Raw genomic sequence first — 14,807 nt, forward strand, 5'->3', positions numbered from 1 at the left:
CACCCATAATAACAAGCATCTGAGTGATGAGTATTCCAGAACTATCTTTCCTTGATCTTGGGAGATTCTCCTTTGTTTAATGCTGAGAAAGTTCTGCCAGTGCCCAAAGTCCTCATCTTTTCACCAACCTGGAGACTCAGCCCCAATCAACACATCTTAGATGAGTCCAACGCAGCACCCCTCTGCCACCCACAGCTTGGATGATGCCAGAACCTGGGCAGAACCTTCCCCCCTCCAACTGGGAATGACTGCAGCCATAACCATTGGATAATGTTCAACAGAAAGACAAACAGAGTGATTAAAGAGACCAACTTAGCTGGCACAGACACGCACGCATGTGGGATGCGCTTCAAGTGACCGAAGGGCCCCTGGATCCGTGCGCGCAGCTCCCGAGCCCAGCCCAGCGCTCCAGCCACGGGGGGCATGTTCTTGTGCACAGGAGGGGATCCTGGGGAGGGCACATTGAAACAGCATTTGATTGAAAACTTATAGGTACTTATAGCCTCAAAGATACACCATCAGCAGCTCATCTGCACAGAACTGCTCTCGTTTCCCAGCTTCCTTCCTTAAATCCAACATGCATTTAACTGGGGGAGGTCTGTGACCAGGGCAAGTATCCATGAATCTCTCTGTTCCCTCTGTTAACCTGCACTGGTTGCAGCAGTGCTGCCTCTCACAGACTTGCCTGGCTCCAGTACAGCTTTCCTGAGGTAAGGGACCCGGGTGCTGTTCAAAACGACACACTCTTGTCCTCACAACCTGACTGGAGTCTGACCCATGCCCTCCTGCACCAACCTTCCTGGGCCAGGATAAACCCCAAAAGGTTGATTAAAGCCCCACTTGCATTTAGAGCATGACAGTGGAAACACAAGAACTTCATACTGGGGAGCACATGAGCAAGGCCCATGGGGTGCCTAAGGCAGGGCACAAGTGTGGAGAGAAATCCCATGTTAGAGCCTTGCTGGGGTAATGCTCATTCCCAGTCACATCCCATGGACACACATTTAAACCACAGTCCTTTCCCCCCAGCAGATCATTTGCTTTAATACTAAGAACAGCTTTCCCAGGCACTTCCATTGTCACCAGGAGCTACAGAGGCTCAAACCATTTGTAACAGGGCAAGTCTTGCTTTCTTTAGAAGAAAGGAAATTGTTCCCCATGAAATGAGTCATAATAATAATAATATATCATAATATAATAATAAATAAATAAGAAAAATTAATCTAAACCCCATTCCCTGTAGAACCTGTTGTACTCAGCACCAGCCACCCACCAAGCTCCAGCTCTGCCTGGATGTGCCTGGTGTAGATGAGCCTTGCATGGGCCACAGCACTGTGGAACATGCTGATAAGCACAGAGTATTTGTCAGCAGCATCTGCAGCGATCACTGGTCGCTCCAGGAGGCTCCCAAACATGTCCAGCAACTGCAGAGAAGAAGCAGGAAAAGAAAGGGGGAGAAATTCACAACGCAGACTTCAGCAGAGAGCTCTGGATCTCCTTCCCCAGCCCACATGCTGCATCCTCTCACCAGCCCAAATGTCTGCACCAGTGGGCACTGTGGAAAAGGGAAATTCCTTTACCCTGCTTTTCAAGTAGTCCCTTCCCTTTGTTAGAGAGATCATGGGATCACAGAAGGAACCAGGTTGGAAAAGCCGTTCAAGCTCATCCAGTCCAACCCTTACCCCAGCTCTGCCAAGGCCACCCCTAACCCATGGCACTGAGGCCTCGTCTCCACGCTGTGTGAACACTTGCAGGGACGGTGCCTGCAGCCCTGCCCTGGGCAGCCTGTTCCAATGCCTGAGCACCCTCTGGGGCAGGAATTGTTCCTCAGCTCCATCTAAACCTGCCCTGGTGCAGCTTGAGGCCGGTTCCTCTTGTCCCATCCCTTGTTCCTTGGGAGCAGAGCCCAGCCCCTCCTGGCTCCATCCTCCTCTCAGGCAGTTGGAGGCAGCCATCAGGTCCCCCCTGAGCCTTCTTCACACTGAACCCCCCAGGTCCCTCAGCCCATCCCCATCACATTTGTGCTCCAGGCCTGCACCAGCTCCACTCCCTTCTTTGGTCCCGCTCCAGCCACTCAGTGTCTCCCCTGCAGTGACTTTGGAACCATATTCCAGCTGGCATTCTTCAAATGTTTCAAAATCTGCTGTTTTTTCCAAACCCTTCCAAAGGGAATTGCTCTCACTTCCCATGAGCTTCTCTACAGACACTTGTGTTGAAATTAGTCATAAAATCCCATTTCTTTTTCCTGCAAGGTGAACACAGCAGCCTGGTTCCTGAAAAACCCCCATTTCCACACATAGAAATCCATCCAGGTATTATCAATATGAACAAATTGATAGCAACAACCATCCTGTGGGTTTAACAGCAGTCCCCACCAGGAAATCCTATAAAAAGCAGAAGTTCCCCCAACACGCAGAGACACAAGTCAAACATCTGAGAGCCTGATGTGCATAACGTGACTGCTCTTTGTCCACTCAGCAGAGGCCTATTCTCATTGTGCCCCTCTCCATTCCCGCGGGCCTGTAGCTGCAGCACTGCCTGGGATCCCAGCTCGGGGGGATTCTCACCCATGCAAACCACAGGTGCCTGAATTCCCCTCTCCACAAGACAAGGACCATGACCAACAAACCTTAAAGGCATGCTCCAAGTCCGTGGCATCATCGAAAGCCTGGATGAAAACAGTGCCCAACCGGTGGTCGATGTCTTCTACCTTCTGCTGGAATTCCAAGGCATTTTGCACAAATCCCTGTGGGAAGACAGAACAGCAGCCGTGAGGCTGTGAGGGGGCACTGGGAAGGTACCTGCAGCCTCCTCATCCAGGGATCTTTCCTCTTCCTATCCATCAGGAATTAAACCACTTGATCTGAAGGCTACACCACCATCCAGCCAACCCACAGATGAACCTGCTGGGTCCAAATCCAGTTAGTTCCAAGGCAAAACAAGCCTGTGGTGTTCAGCTTGAATTGGCTGTAAATGGGACAACAGTAAAGGCAGCTCAGAACACTGGCACTGGTTGCCCAGACAGGTTGTGGAGTCTCTACCCTTGGACATATTTGACCTTGGAGATGTTAACCTGCCTGCTCACAGCCTTGCTCTGGCTGAGCCTGCTTTGAGCAGGGAAGGTGGACGAGGTGATTTCCAGAGGCCCTTTCTAACCTCACCAGGTCTGTGTTTCTGTAACGTCCATCCTCTTCCTGCATTGCTTCTTCAGCTCCAGTTGTAATAAATCCTTTCAAATTCAAGTGTAAAATCCAGGTTTGTTTTCCTACAGGTAAGAGCCCAAATCAAAGCCTCAACTTGACAAAGTGGGAGACTTCAGTCCTCCTGTCCTGGCTTGGAGAAAGCCACAACAAATTAAGCCTCTAAATGTGTCTGTTTTCAGTGTCATAAGACAGCAGCTTCTGCCACTGCCAGCTCCAGCAGAGCCATGTGCCCTGGTTTAGCTATAAAAGAGGCTCTACAAAGTATCAGGGGGTGCAAAACACAAGCACTGAAAGAACAAGCAGTTCACTCACTCGATCACACAAAGGCCATGGGGTCAGTGAATCCGAGCCAGCTCTCACAGAGCCAACGTCACCCTTCCTCCTGTGCCCTCCCTCCTCAGGCAGGGGGGACATGGAGCAGCAAGATCCCCCAGGCAGCACTGGGGACAAGCCAGCACTGCAGAGATGTGCTGGGAACTGCAGGAAGCAAAGCACAAGGCAGCCATCACCACAGCAAAGTCCCAACACCTGAGAGCAAGGCACAGCAGCCCCGTGTCCCACCGCCAGCCCTGACACCTTCCACCCCAGCACAGCAGGGAGCAAGGCAGAACCAGGGCTTTGCCCCAGGATCACCTTCCACTTGGATGTGTGTCACCGCAGGGAGACTGGAGCTCCTCACCATGGAGCCGCCCTATGGCCACTCCAGTTTTAGCCCTGGGAAAGGCTTGACCATGTCCTGCTCCTCAGGCACAGTGAGCTGAGCCTAAAGCAAATGGGACAAGCAGCAGAAGAAATCAAAGCTCCTCTAAGATCAGCCACAACCATGGGACCCAGACGGGACCCTTCAGAAACCCCATCCTCACCCTTCCTTCATAGCTCACTCCCAGGCCATGCTGCTCAGTGTCAAGACCAAGAGCAGGAGTTTGTGACCAGGCAGTAAGGAGGCCCAAGGCACAGTTGCTTTGCCCTGCTTGCATGACACATGCTGCTGTGAACACCTGTGATCCAGATAGCAACTCAGCCATGACCCAGAGGGCTGGCAAGATTCATTAAAGCACTACTGATAACACAACATGGAGCCTTTCAATTCCAAGAGACCAGATGCCACGTGTTCATCTAGACAAGAGCAAACACATCCCCAGAGGTTACCTGAGCTGGCCCTCATCACACAGGCTGGACAGCAAGGGCAGGAAAGCAAAGAAACAGGGATGTTGGTACAGCTCAACCACACCAGCAAGTACCACATAGAGGGAAAGCCTGCGTAAAGGGCATGGAAATCCCTGTTTCCCAGCTGCACTGGTGTCAGGTCCTGAGCTGGGAAGAGGCCAGCAGGACTGCACATGAGCCAGGGCTCCATGGCAGAGGAAGCTGCTGCTTACCAACACACACGTTGCTGGAGTTACCACAAGCTGGTCCCACCTACCGTGTTGGTCAGGTCAAGGCAGTCATAGGAGTGCTCTGCCAACACCTTGTATGCCTCCTGGAAGTTCTCATACATGTCCAGCACCTGCTGAGCCAGGGCCTTCCCTTTAATCCCGCTGAACTCCATCTTTTCCAGCTTCATCAGCTCCAAGGCAGTTTCCACAAGATCCTTCAAAGTTAACGGGGGCACACAAGTTAATACATCGACAAAAGAAGATGGGAACAGTGGTCACGCAAAGCTGCACATGCTGCCATTCCAAGGATGTCCCCAAGCCAAGTGGCACAACCAGGACAGGGGGAAGGTAGATGCTGCCTGTCCTGGTCACCAGCGGCTGCTCAGAACATGGTCCTCCCTAGTGGGACCTGCTGCTACCACTAGAAATACTACAACAACTGTAAACTGCTTTAAGGATGTTTAAAGGACAGGTCCAAAGCAGACCCTGGTATGTCATCCAGACCTCACAATCCCAATGTTAGAGGTACTGACCATGAGATTTCTGATGTTTACAGGTACAAATGTCACAGCTCCTGCCCAAACCTCCCTGTGTCCAAGTGGGTGTCACTGTCCCTGCTCAGCTGGTTGTCTCTGCAATGGGCAAGGACACCTTCCACTCCAGACACAGCACGGGGCTGCCCCAACACACTCAGACCAGCTCTCTGCAGAACATCACCCCCAGCCCAAGGGGCCCTTGGTCACGCTGGGAGCTGAGGGATGAGGGGACTCGTGACTCCAGATGTCCCTATCTTGGATGAGCATCTCACAAGCAGTGACAAACAGGGGCACCCCTCAACTACAGCATCCCAGACAGACAGACCATCAGGGTGTGAAGGTGTCACTGAAACCTGGTATCAGAGGGATGAGCTGGTGAGAAACATTTCCCTGCTCCTCCCCAGGCCCATGTGGCCCCGCTCAACAGGAGCATGTGGGCTCTGCAGCTCTGGGGTGTCTCTGATGGCAACAGGAGGACTGGGAGATTGTAGAGCCTTCTTTACAGCTGTGAAATGCACAGCCTCCAGTAACCCCCACTCCCCTGCCCAAGAGGAGCAAGGAGACCAGCAGGACTCTCTGGGAACACCACCACACTGACCAACCTGACCAGAAGGACACAACTGCACATCTTACACTTGCAGCAAGCAGGACACAGTAAAACAAGGTCCCAACCTTGCTGTAACAGATCTAACAGCAAAGAAGTGCCCCGTGCCGTTATCAGGTGAAGCTAGAGGAAACGAAGATGCCAGCAAGTGAGTTCATGGCTACAGACCTCTCCTGAAGGCTTGCAATAGTTTTCAAGACCAGAGTCTCACCTCCACCATCTCCAGTCTCTCCAGGAAGCTGTCCAGCCTTGCAAACACCATCACAGCAGGGAATTCCCACTCCCTCACTTCCTGGCCTGGTCCGTAATACGTGTGCAGCCTTTCCCTTCTCTCCTCAAATGCCTCTTTGAATGCATTCAGGATGCTGAGCACCAGCTGCACCTTGCCCAGGCTCTCTTCCATCTCTCCTTTCAGAAGATCTTCTGGACACAGGTACACCATGGCCTAGAAAAGCAAAATTTTGAGAGGTCACTTCTGCTGCCACAGAGAACAAGGACTTCTTGCACTGAACATGTCTGATCCCACCTCTCACATTAAGGATCCCTTTGCCAGGGAAGGATGGGGAAAAGAAGGAGAGAAGGGACTTGCATGAAAGAACCCTCCTTGGCAAACACAGGCAGCATGGCCACGCACCCGCTGGATGAGGAGGTTGCAGATTTCCTGGAGCAGCACTACTATCCGTGCAGGCATGTTGTAGTGCTTGGAGGTGACCCAGATCAAACACACCACATGGAGCACAGGGACCAGGAAAGGCTTCACCTCATTGAACTCAACCCTCTCGATGTCCTCCAAGTGGCGCTTGAGGGGCATCAGGTGCAGGTGAATGTCCTGAGCTTCGGCCAAAGCTGTGGTAAGAGATGGGAGAAGTGGTGAGATGCACCAAGCTGTGGTGGGCTATAAGCTGGATGGAAGGTACCTGGGAAAACAAGGAGTCATGCAGCACACTCACCTACCTGTGTGCTGGAGAGTGCTCACCAGTGAACACTGCTCACCTACAGCACTCACCACAACAGGATGTACACTGACATGAAGCTGAGCAACAGGGAGCTGGGACAGGGCTCTGTGCACAGCCTGAGTGCACAACTGCTAAATGTTGTGCACAGCAACCTGTGTGGTGCAGTCACCACATGGGAGGGAAAGGATGGGAACCAGAGGGACCTGGACATGCTTGAGAGGTGGGACAGTGCGAACCTGATGAAGTTCAACCAAGCCAAGTGCAAGGTCCTGCCTCTGGGCTGGGGCAATCCCAGGCACAGACACAGGCTGGGCAGAGAAGTGATTCAGAGCAGCCTCAGGAGAAGGACCCAGGGGTGTTGGGTGAGGAGAAGCTCCCCATGACCCACCTTCACTGAAGGGCACAACACCAGGGAGAGGGGCAGAGACAACGGCAGGTGAAAACAAATCCCAACTGTGCTGTACCAGAAATGTTGCAGTCAGGGGGAGTGCTGCTGTAACTGGGTAAACCCACATATTTGGTGCATTTTGATTAGATCCTTAAAGCTTTCACTACAGAACCACAGGATTAGTGTGATGGGGAACTCTTGGCTCCTTACAGAAGGGGGTTTTCTCAAGCCTGTATAAACTGCACAGTGTAGAGTGTGATGCAGATCCCTACTAGATTAAATGTTTCTGTGGGAAGGGATGAAGAACAGAGTAACCTGTCAGCATGCACTTAGCTAGCAAAGCATGGGTGATTTCCCTTGTAAGTCTTTAGTTCCCTGAACTGGGAAACACAATCTTGTTTCCTTGCTCCCAGCTCTCTTGTCTCACTGCATTGTGCCAGACTGGAAAAATACGGGAGAAGGCAGATTTGCTGATGCACATCACCATCTAGAGGTCACCTGCCCCACAGCATCCTTGCAACCATCTCCCTGTCAAAAAGGCCAGGAAAGCTGGGCAGGGCAGACCTTGCATTCAGGAGGACATTACTGGGTGGGGATGCGGGCAGACACATGGGCCATGCTCACACCATCCTGTAGCTGCTTCACAGGTACCAGGCCTCCCACCACACTGCAAAGGTTGGGGTAAATCCTGCTGCATTCATGTGAATCACAGAATTCCAGCCTGGTTTCTGTTGAAAGGACCTTAAAGCTCCTCCAGCTCCAACCCCTGCCACAGGCAGGGACCCCTTCCACTGGAGCAGCTTGCTCCAAGCCCCTGTGTCCAACCTGGCCTTGAGCACTGCCAGGGATGGGGCAGCCACAGCTTCTCTGGGCACCCTGTGCCAGCGCCTCAGCACCCTCACAGGGAAGAGCTTCTGCCTAAGAGCTCAGCTCAGTCTCCCCTCGGGCAGGTTCAAGCCATTCCCCTTGCCCTGTCCCTCCATCCCTTGTCCCAAGCACCTCTCCAGGTTTCCTGCAGCCACTTTAGGCACTGGAGCTGCTCTAAGGTCTCCCCTTCAGGAGCCTTCTTTTCTCCAGGCTGACCCAGCCCAGCTCTCTCAGCCTGAATGCTTTATTACAGCAGAGAGAATTCCCAGATCCCCTCACTCGGCCCATTGGGAAGGATGTGGCTCAGCAGGCCAGGGATCAGGCTTGTCCCAGCCTGTAAACAAAAGCAACAGATCAAGCACAAGCAGCCCAGCTGCACTCCGTGAACAAGACAGGGCCAGACACAAGGCTGCAGTCCCCAGTCACAGCAAACTGAATGACCAGTACCACTACAGCCACACTGGGCTTGAGACCAGTACCCCCAGGCTATGACAAAGGCCAGAAGCCAGCACTGTGGTGAAGTTGCCCCAGCACCTCACCTGTCTCAACATCCATAAGCATAGCGTTGAAGGTTGGGATGTAACTGCTCCCAACTCTCTTCAGCACCTCTATCATGTTGCTGACCTTCTTGGTCCTCAGCTGATTGTAAATGCATTCCAGGTTCTCACACCTGCAACAACCAAGACACATTACAGCTGTCCCCTCACACCACCCATTTCCCTTGGCCCTGATTCAGGATTTCCTTCAGCTGCACGTGGGCTGAGTGAAAGGAAATGGGAGGAAGATGCAGACAAACCCCACAGGACAACCAGACAGTGCAGGGGTTCAGCATTACCACAGCTCTGCACTGCCAGAACACTTCTGAAGGAAGCCATGAGGAGCTTCTGCAGACAACAGCAACAGCCCTCCTGCAGGAAGGGCTTTAAATGATGGACTGACACAGCTCAAGAGTTTGCAAAGGGCAGAAGGAAATGCCACTCCTCGGCTCTTGAGCCTCTAAACCCCTCTGGCATGGGCAGATGAAGAGCAGCACTGCTTCTAGAAGGCACTACAGAACACTGCACACTACAGACCACCACACACTCCAGAACTCTGCACCACATCATCGCTTCCTCCTGTGGCTGGCTCCTAGTGAACAGTGACAGAACTCCCTCGAGGCGCAGCCCCTGTGCTGGGGGCAAGTTAAAACTCAGCCCAGGGCCCAGTGACCTCCCTGACACTCTGCAGGCCTTGCTCTTCTCAAGTCATAGAAGCAGCAGCTCTGTGTGTCTCCAGCACTCTCCCTCCACCCAAAACCAGAGCCAGTGACCACCATGAACTGGGCTGGCCCCCCAGGGTACCTGTTCTCCCAGAACTCCAGTTCCACCTTTGGGTTGGGGTTGCTGCCTTGCAGGAGAGGCTCTGAAGACTCTTTCTTCAGTGCTTCCTGGATCTGGTAGCTCCAGTCTATGATGGACGACTCAGTGGCATAGACAAGAGATTTATCTATCAACTCCAAGCTGCAGAAAACAGACCACGGGTTAACTTTGCTTTCCTCTTGTTGATGGGCAATGCTCGACTGGATCTACTTCAAATGACCCCATGGATGGCTAAGGTTTACACATTACAGTCTAGCTTCACCTTTCAACACTCCAGAACAATGGAAACCCAAAAGCCAGTTGCCACCTCTCTGCACAGCCAGTCACTGTGGCATCAGACCCATTCAGGTTCAGGGTCTGACCTGGACAGCCAAACCTCCAGCAGCATTATCTCTCCCTGTACTGTTCTTTCTGAATGCATTTCACTTCCCCACAGCCATTAACTCAGTTCAGAGGGAAACTGCACAGACTGAGCTGTAGCCCATGTCTGGGGCCCATGCTTCCACTCAGAGACCTCAGGAGATGTGCAAACACATCTGCTCTATGGACCTTTTAGACTTAGTTATTGTGGATTGGGCCAGGCTCACAGCACTGCCACAGTCAAAATCCTTGCACCCCCAGCCTCTGGCACCAGCTTGGCTTCTTGGGAGGACCAGGATGGAAGTTCCTGCAGCTGCAATGAGATGGATCAGCTAGCAAAGGATGAGGGGTCCTCAGCTGCTGGGTAATGCCTGGCTACACAGGGGGCTCAGCCTCCTGTGGCTGCCCAGGGATCTGGACAAGGGGATCCAGTGCACCTCAAGCTGGGCAGGAGTGCTGATCTGCTTGAGGGTAGAAAGGGTCTACAGAGGGATCTGGACAGGCTGGAGTGATGGGCTGTGGCCAATTGTATGTGGTTCAATAAGCCTCAGTGCCGTGGGTTAGTGGTGGCCTTGGCAGTGCTGGGGAACAGTTGGACTTGATGGTCTTAAAGGTCTTTTCCAACATGAAAGTTTCCATGGTTCCATTCCATGGTTATAACTAGTGAGAAAACCTGGGGTGGCTTTCCTGGAGACTGGCCCTCAGGGCTGTGAGAGAACTTCAGAATCAGGACTGCTACCAGGGAGGCCCACCTGCGACTGCAGAGAACCCAAATTATCAGTGTCTTTCATGTACTTTTTGAAGAGAAACACAGTGGGTGTTGAAGAGAAAGGCAGTGGGTGTCTGGAAGCCACCCTGCTTCTCCAGGAGAACAGATGCAGCAGGTACTGTATCTCTCTATGGGACCAGGAGCAGTTCAGGAGCTTGCTTGCAGGAGGCTTTAGGTGGCTTTTCCCATACATGATAAATCCACGTTTGAAAGGAAGCAAAATAATCCTGCCCAAGCAGGCAGCATGGACCTCTACCAGGCCTACTGAACAGGGTAAAACCTCTCCTGGGTTTGGGTTTTATCCCCATTGATCCGAGCAGTTCATTGCTTCTGAGGAGAGGCTCCCCAGAGGACCCAGCACATACATCAGTGGGGTTGTACTCACCATCTCTCATTTTCCAGATCAATGTCCTCGATTCCCTCTGAGCCAGCTGGAAGAGGCAGCAAGGTCTTGCCCTTTACTTGGCCAACCACCTTGAAAACAGTGCTTTTCAGGTTGTGGACATGACGTATAAGGTCTTGGGACACCACTCGTGGCCAGCCCTGATGGTTCTTCTGGTTTGTCAGGATGGGCACGATCACCTACAGCAGGAGTCATGGGAGAGCAATGATAAACAAGTGCTTCAGGAGACAGGCCACCCTGCTCCAAGGTCCTTGCTTGGCCAAGCCTGGACACTCATTGCTGGCTCAAGCATTTCCCTGCTACATGAAAGAAGGGCAGATGATGATGTACAGACCCCACCAAACCCCACTCTGAGCACTTGTTCATCCCTTCCCCTGAATCCAAGCAACTGAGAAAGGTGGAAAACAGCAAAGTGAGCAGCCCCATCCTCAGGCTCCCTCAGCCCTGCATACAGAGACCGCACCATGGGTCCTCCCCTTGCCTTCACAGAATATCCCAGTGCTTGCTCCACCTTTCAGAGCACAGGCTCTCCCAGGGTGGCTCCACGCTGGCACCAGCCTGCAGCAACAGCCCGATAAAGCCTGGTTGTCCCTGGTGACAAACAACGGCCCGTTGTGTTACCGGCCTCGGCTGAGGGGAAGGGGATAAAACAGCTACAAATGGACACTGAAAGGAATAAATACAAACGTGCAAAGGAATCCAGCACCCAGGCCTGCCCTGGTGCTGCCCCATCTCTGTAACTGCAGCTGGCACTGCAGACCTAGCACCAGCAACCCTCATGCTCAGGGAGCTGTGGGGAGGGTCAGCACAACCCCAAGAAACAAGCCATGCAGACACTGCCCAGCTCCCCTCCAGCGCCTGGAGCTACGCCATCAGCAAGATTTGTCTCTATTACTTATACCTGGAAACAACTGAAGTGAAGCCTGGAAAACAAAAGGCTCCTTAAGGGGAGACCTTAGAGCAGCTCCAGTGCCTAAAGGGGCTGCAGGAAACCTGGAGAGGGGCTTGGGACAAGGGATGGAGGGACAGGCCAAGGGGAATGGCTTGAACCTGCCCGAGGGGAGACTGAGATGAGCTCTTAGGCAGAAGCTCTTCCCTGTGAGGGTGCTGAGGCGCTGGCACAGGGTGCCCAGAGAAGCTGTGGCTGCCCCATCCCTGGCAGTGCTCAAGGCCAGGTTGGACACAGGGGCTTGGAGCAAGCTGCTCCAGTGGAAGGGGTCCCTGCCTGTGGCAGGGGTTGGAACTGGAGGAGCTTTAAGGTCCCTTCCAACCCAAACCAGTGTGATTCTGTGAAACCATGGACTGAGAATGCCAGTGATGTTGTAACCAGTCAATGAGAGCTGCTCATTTTCTTTTTGGTTGTTAAACCCATTGCTGGGCTCCCAAGGAGCCCCCGGCTCCACAGAGCAGAGGTGCGCTCCTCCAGCCAGCCAGACAAGGCTGCTTCCTCACTGAATGCACACACACTTGTGCTGTGTCTGCTCCTGACGTCCTAAGACACCCGCAGTGAGATGGACACAAACTGTTTCTTTCACTGACAAATTCTCCTAAGGCTGCCCTACACCCCTGTTTACAGACCAGAGACCCTTCCACCCCAGCACAGCCCCATCACTGTGTCCCACAAGCGATGTCTGAAAGTGGGACTAAGCCCAGACAGAACCTGCTCCACAGCAGCCCTGCATGGGGAGGGGAGGAAACCTGGGAATCACCATCAGGATGCACCATCCCACCTGCTGAAGGCAGCCAGGAAACAGGATCTACCTGGATCTGCTGGAGTGTTCCCGGCCTGTGCCACCACGTACACACCAACCCCAAATGCAAACCCTGGTGTCTGGGCAGAGTCGCCAAGACCATGGGGCTCAAGGCCCTCAAACCCAGAGCTGCCCATGTACGTAACTTGTTACCCTACCAATGTGGGATAACCGCTCTGCAAGGCTGCTCTTGGAATCCAGCCTATCCATCACCATCTTAATCCACCAAGAGCATCTCCAATCAAGCAGCTCCTCTATTCCCCATCACAGCCTCGCTGCTGAGACTTCTCCAGGTGAGGGGCCATCAGGAATAGCTGGAGACAACGCTGCTGCTGGCTGCCAGCACAGGAAGGAGCAGGGACCTCTGGGCAAACATCAGCCTCCCGGGTGTGGGAACTGAGTTCAGTGGGGCTGGATTCCTTTAACTGAGTTCTTGTCACTGGGTGGCTTTGCCCAGCTTGGAGCTGAAGTTTCTGGAGCCCTGGGCTGTGCACCCGTGCTTAGCTCTTGGAAGATAAAGGGCATGGATACCAAGGGGCAGAAACCACGGAGATGTGAATGAGTTTACAGCCCACCTGTAAAAACAACCCAATCGTGGATAAGGAGAGCCCAGCCCAGAACCCAGCACTGGACCGAGATGTGATGATCTGCTCACACACCAGAGCTGCTCCTATTCCTGCACCGCTTCATCGTTACACTGGGGCTGCAGGAAGCTCCTTCTGACCACCAGGAAAGGCTTTTCCACACGAGGGTGACAGCACTGGCATGAGGCTGCTGGGGGTAGTTGTGGCATCTCATCTGCATCCTCAGAGAGACTCAGAAGCCACATGGGCATGGCCCTGGGCACCCGGCTCTGGGTGGCTCTGCTTTAACAAGGTTTAGACCAGGGGCCATCGAGGTGTCCCCTCCAGCACTTTCCACCCTGTCATTTGTGTCCCACAAGGACATCAGCATTAGACAGGCCCAGAGCTGACATGGGTCAGGACTGAGGAGGTTTAACTGAAAGACCCCCATGAGGCAGGAGGTGCTGTGAGCCATGGAATCAGCTCAGCTGGAAAAACCCTTTAGGCTCATCCAGTCCAACCCTTACACCATCACTGGCAAGGCCACCACTGACCCATGGCACTGAGGCCTCGTCTCCACGCTGTGTGAACACTTGCAGGGACAGTGCCTGCAGCCCTGCCCTGGGCAGCCTGTTCCAATGCCTGAGCACCCTCTGGGGCAGGAATTGTTCCTCAGCTCCATCTAAACCTGCCCTGGTGCAGCTGGAGGCCGGTTCCTCTTGTCCCATCCCTTGTTCCTTGGGAGCAGAGCCCAGCCCCTCCTGGCTCCATCCTCCTCTCAGGCAGTTGGAGGCAGCCATCAGGTCCCCCCTGAGCCTTCTCTTCTCCAGACTGAACCCCCCAGGTCCCTCAGCCCTTCCCCATCAGCCCTATGCTCCAGGCCCTGCACCAGCTCCATTCCCTTCTCTGGCCCCGCTCCAGCCCCTCAATGTCTCTTGTACCGGGGTCAGAGCGGCTCCAGCCGCAGCAGGAGGGGCCGCAGGAGCCGGCTCCCAGCGCTGGAGCTGCCCGGTCCTTACCTCCTCCACGAGGGCGGCGAAGTGCGGCAGGGGCTCTGCGGGCAGGTCCCCGCACAGCAGCGCCCCGGGGCCGGGCGGGCGCAGGAAGAAAAGCGCCTTGCGGGGGGCGGAGGGCGGCGGGGGGGGGCTCAGCTCCAGCTCCCCCCCGGGCCCGCGCCAGGCCAGCAGCGCCGGGCCCGCGGCCCCGCTCAGGAACGCCCGCAGCGCCGGGGCCGCCTCCGCCCCCAGGCCGGGCCCCGGGCCCAGCGCCAGCGCCGCGCACCGCTCGAGGCGAGACACCGCGGGGTCGGGGGCCGCGGCAGGGACCGGCTCCGGGGTCGCGCTGGGCTCCTCCGCCGGCTCCATCCCGCCGGGCCCCGCCGTGTTTGCGGGCGGAGCCGCTGTTGCCCTGGGCACACCAAGGCGGGGCCCGGCGTCGGCCTCGCCCGCTCGGGCGCTTCGCTCGCCCCGTCTGGGCGGGAAGGGACGGGACGGGACGGGACGGGCGCCCCGGGGAGCGCAGCGGCGCAGCCGAGCCCCTCCCGGCACCCACAGCAGCACAGGGAGCGCCCCGGGCACCGCCGCTGCACCCGCGGCTCCCCGGCAGCTCCGAGGGAAAGCGAGAGGCGGGTCCGCAGCCCTGAGCACGGGGGAGACTGAGCTGAGCTCTTAGGC

The 14,807-nt window shown here is 54.8% G+C and overlaps 1 protein-coding gene across 1 annotated transcript in view; it reads right to left on the reverse strand.

Moving 5' to 3' along the window:
• LOC133219803 (dynein axonemal heavy chain 9-like) overlaps positions 1-14,498 on the reverse strand; it is a 41,498-nt gene extending 27,000 nt beyond the window's left edge. The window contains exons 1-10 of the mRNA XM_061367358.1: positions 14,154-14,498; positions 10,803-10,999; positions 9,271-9,429; positions 8,470-8,600; positions 6,354-6,565; positions 5,931-6,164; positions 4,627-4,794; positions 2,630-2,746; positions 1,274-1,424; positions 334-448 (exon numbers count right to left, since the gene is read on the reverse strand). Coding sequence (XP_061223342.1) covers positions 334-448; positions 1,274-1,424; positions 2,630-2,746; positions 4,627-4,794; positions 5,931-6,164; positions 6,354-6,565; positions 8,470-8,600; positions 9,271-9,429; positions 10,803-10,999; positions 14,154-14,498 — 1,829 coding nt within the window. The remainder of the gene's footprint in view (positions 1-333; positions 449-1,273; positions 1,425-2,629; positions 2,747-4,626; positions 4,795-5,930; positions 6,165-6,353; positions 6,566-8,469; positions 8,601-9,270; positions 9,430-10,802; positions 11,000-14,153) is intronic.
• Positions 14,499-14,807: the final 309 nt, after the last annotated feature.

The sequence above is a fragment of the Neopsephotus bourkii genome, unplaced genomic scaffold, assembly GCF_033783945.1.
Source record: "Neopsephotus bourkii isolate Nb327-2 ecotype Australia unplaced genomic scaffold, CSIRO-AGI_Nbou_v1 NB_5, whole genome shotgun sequence".
NCBI lineage: Eukaryota > Metazoa > Chordata > Aves > Psittaciformes > Psittacidae > Neopsephotus > Neopsephotus bourkii.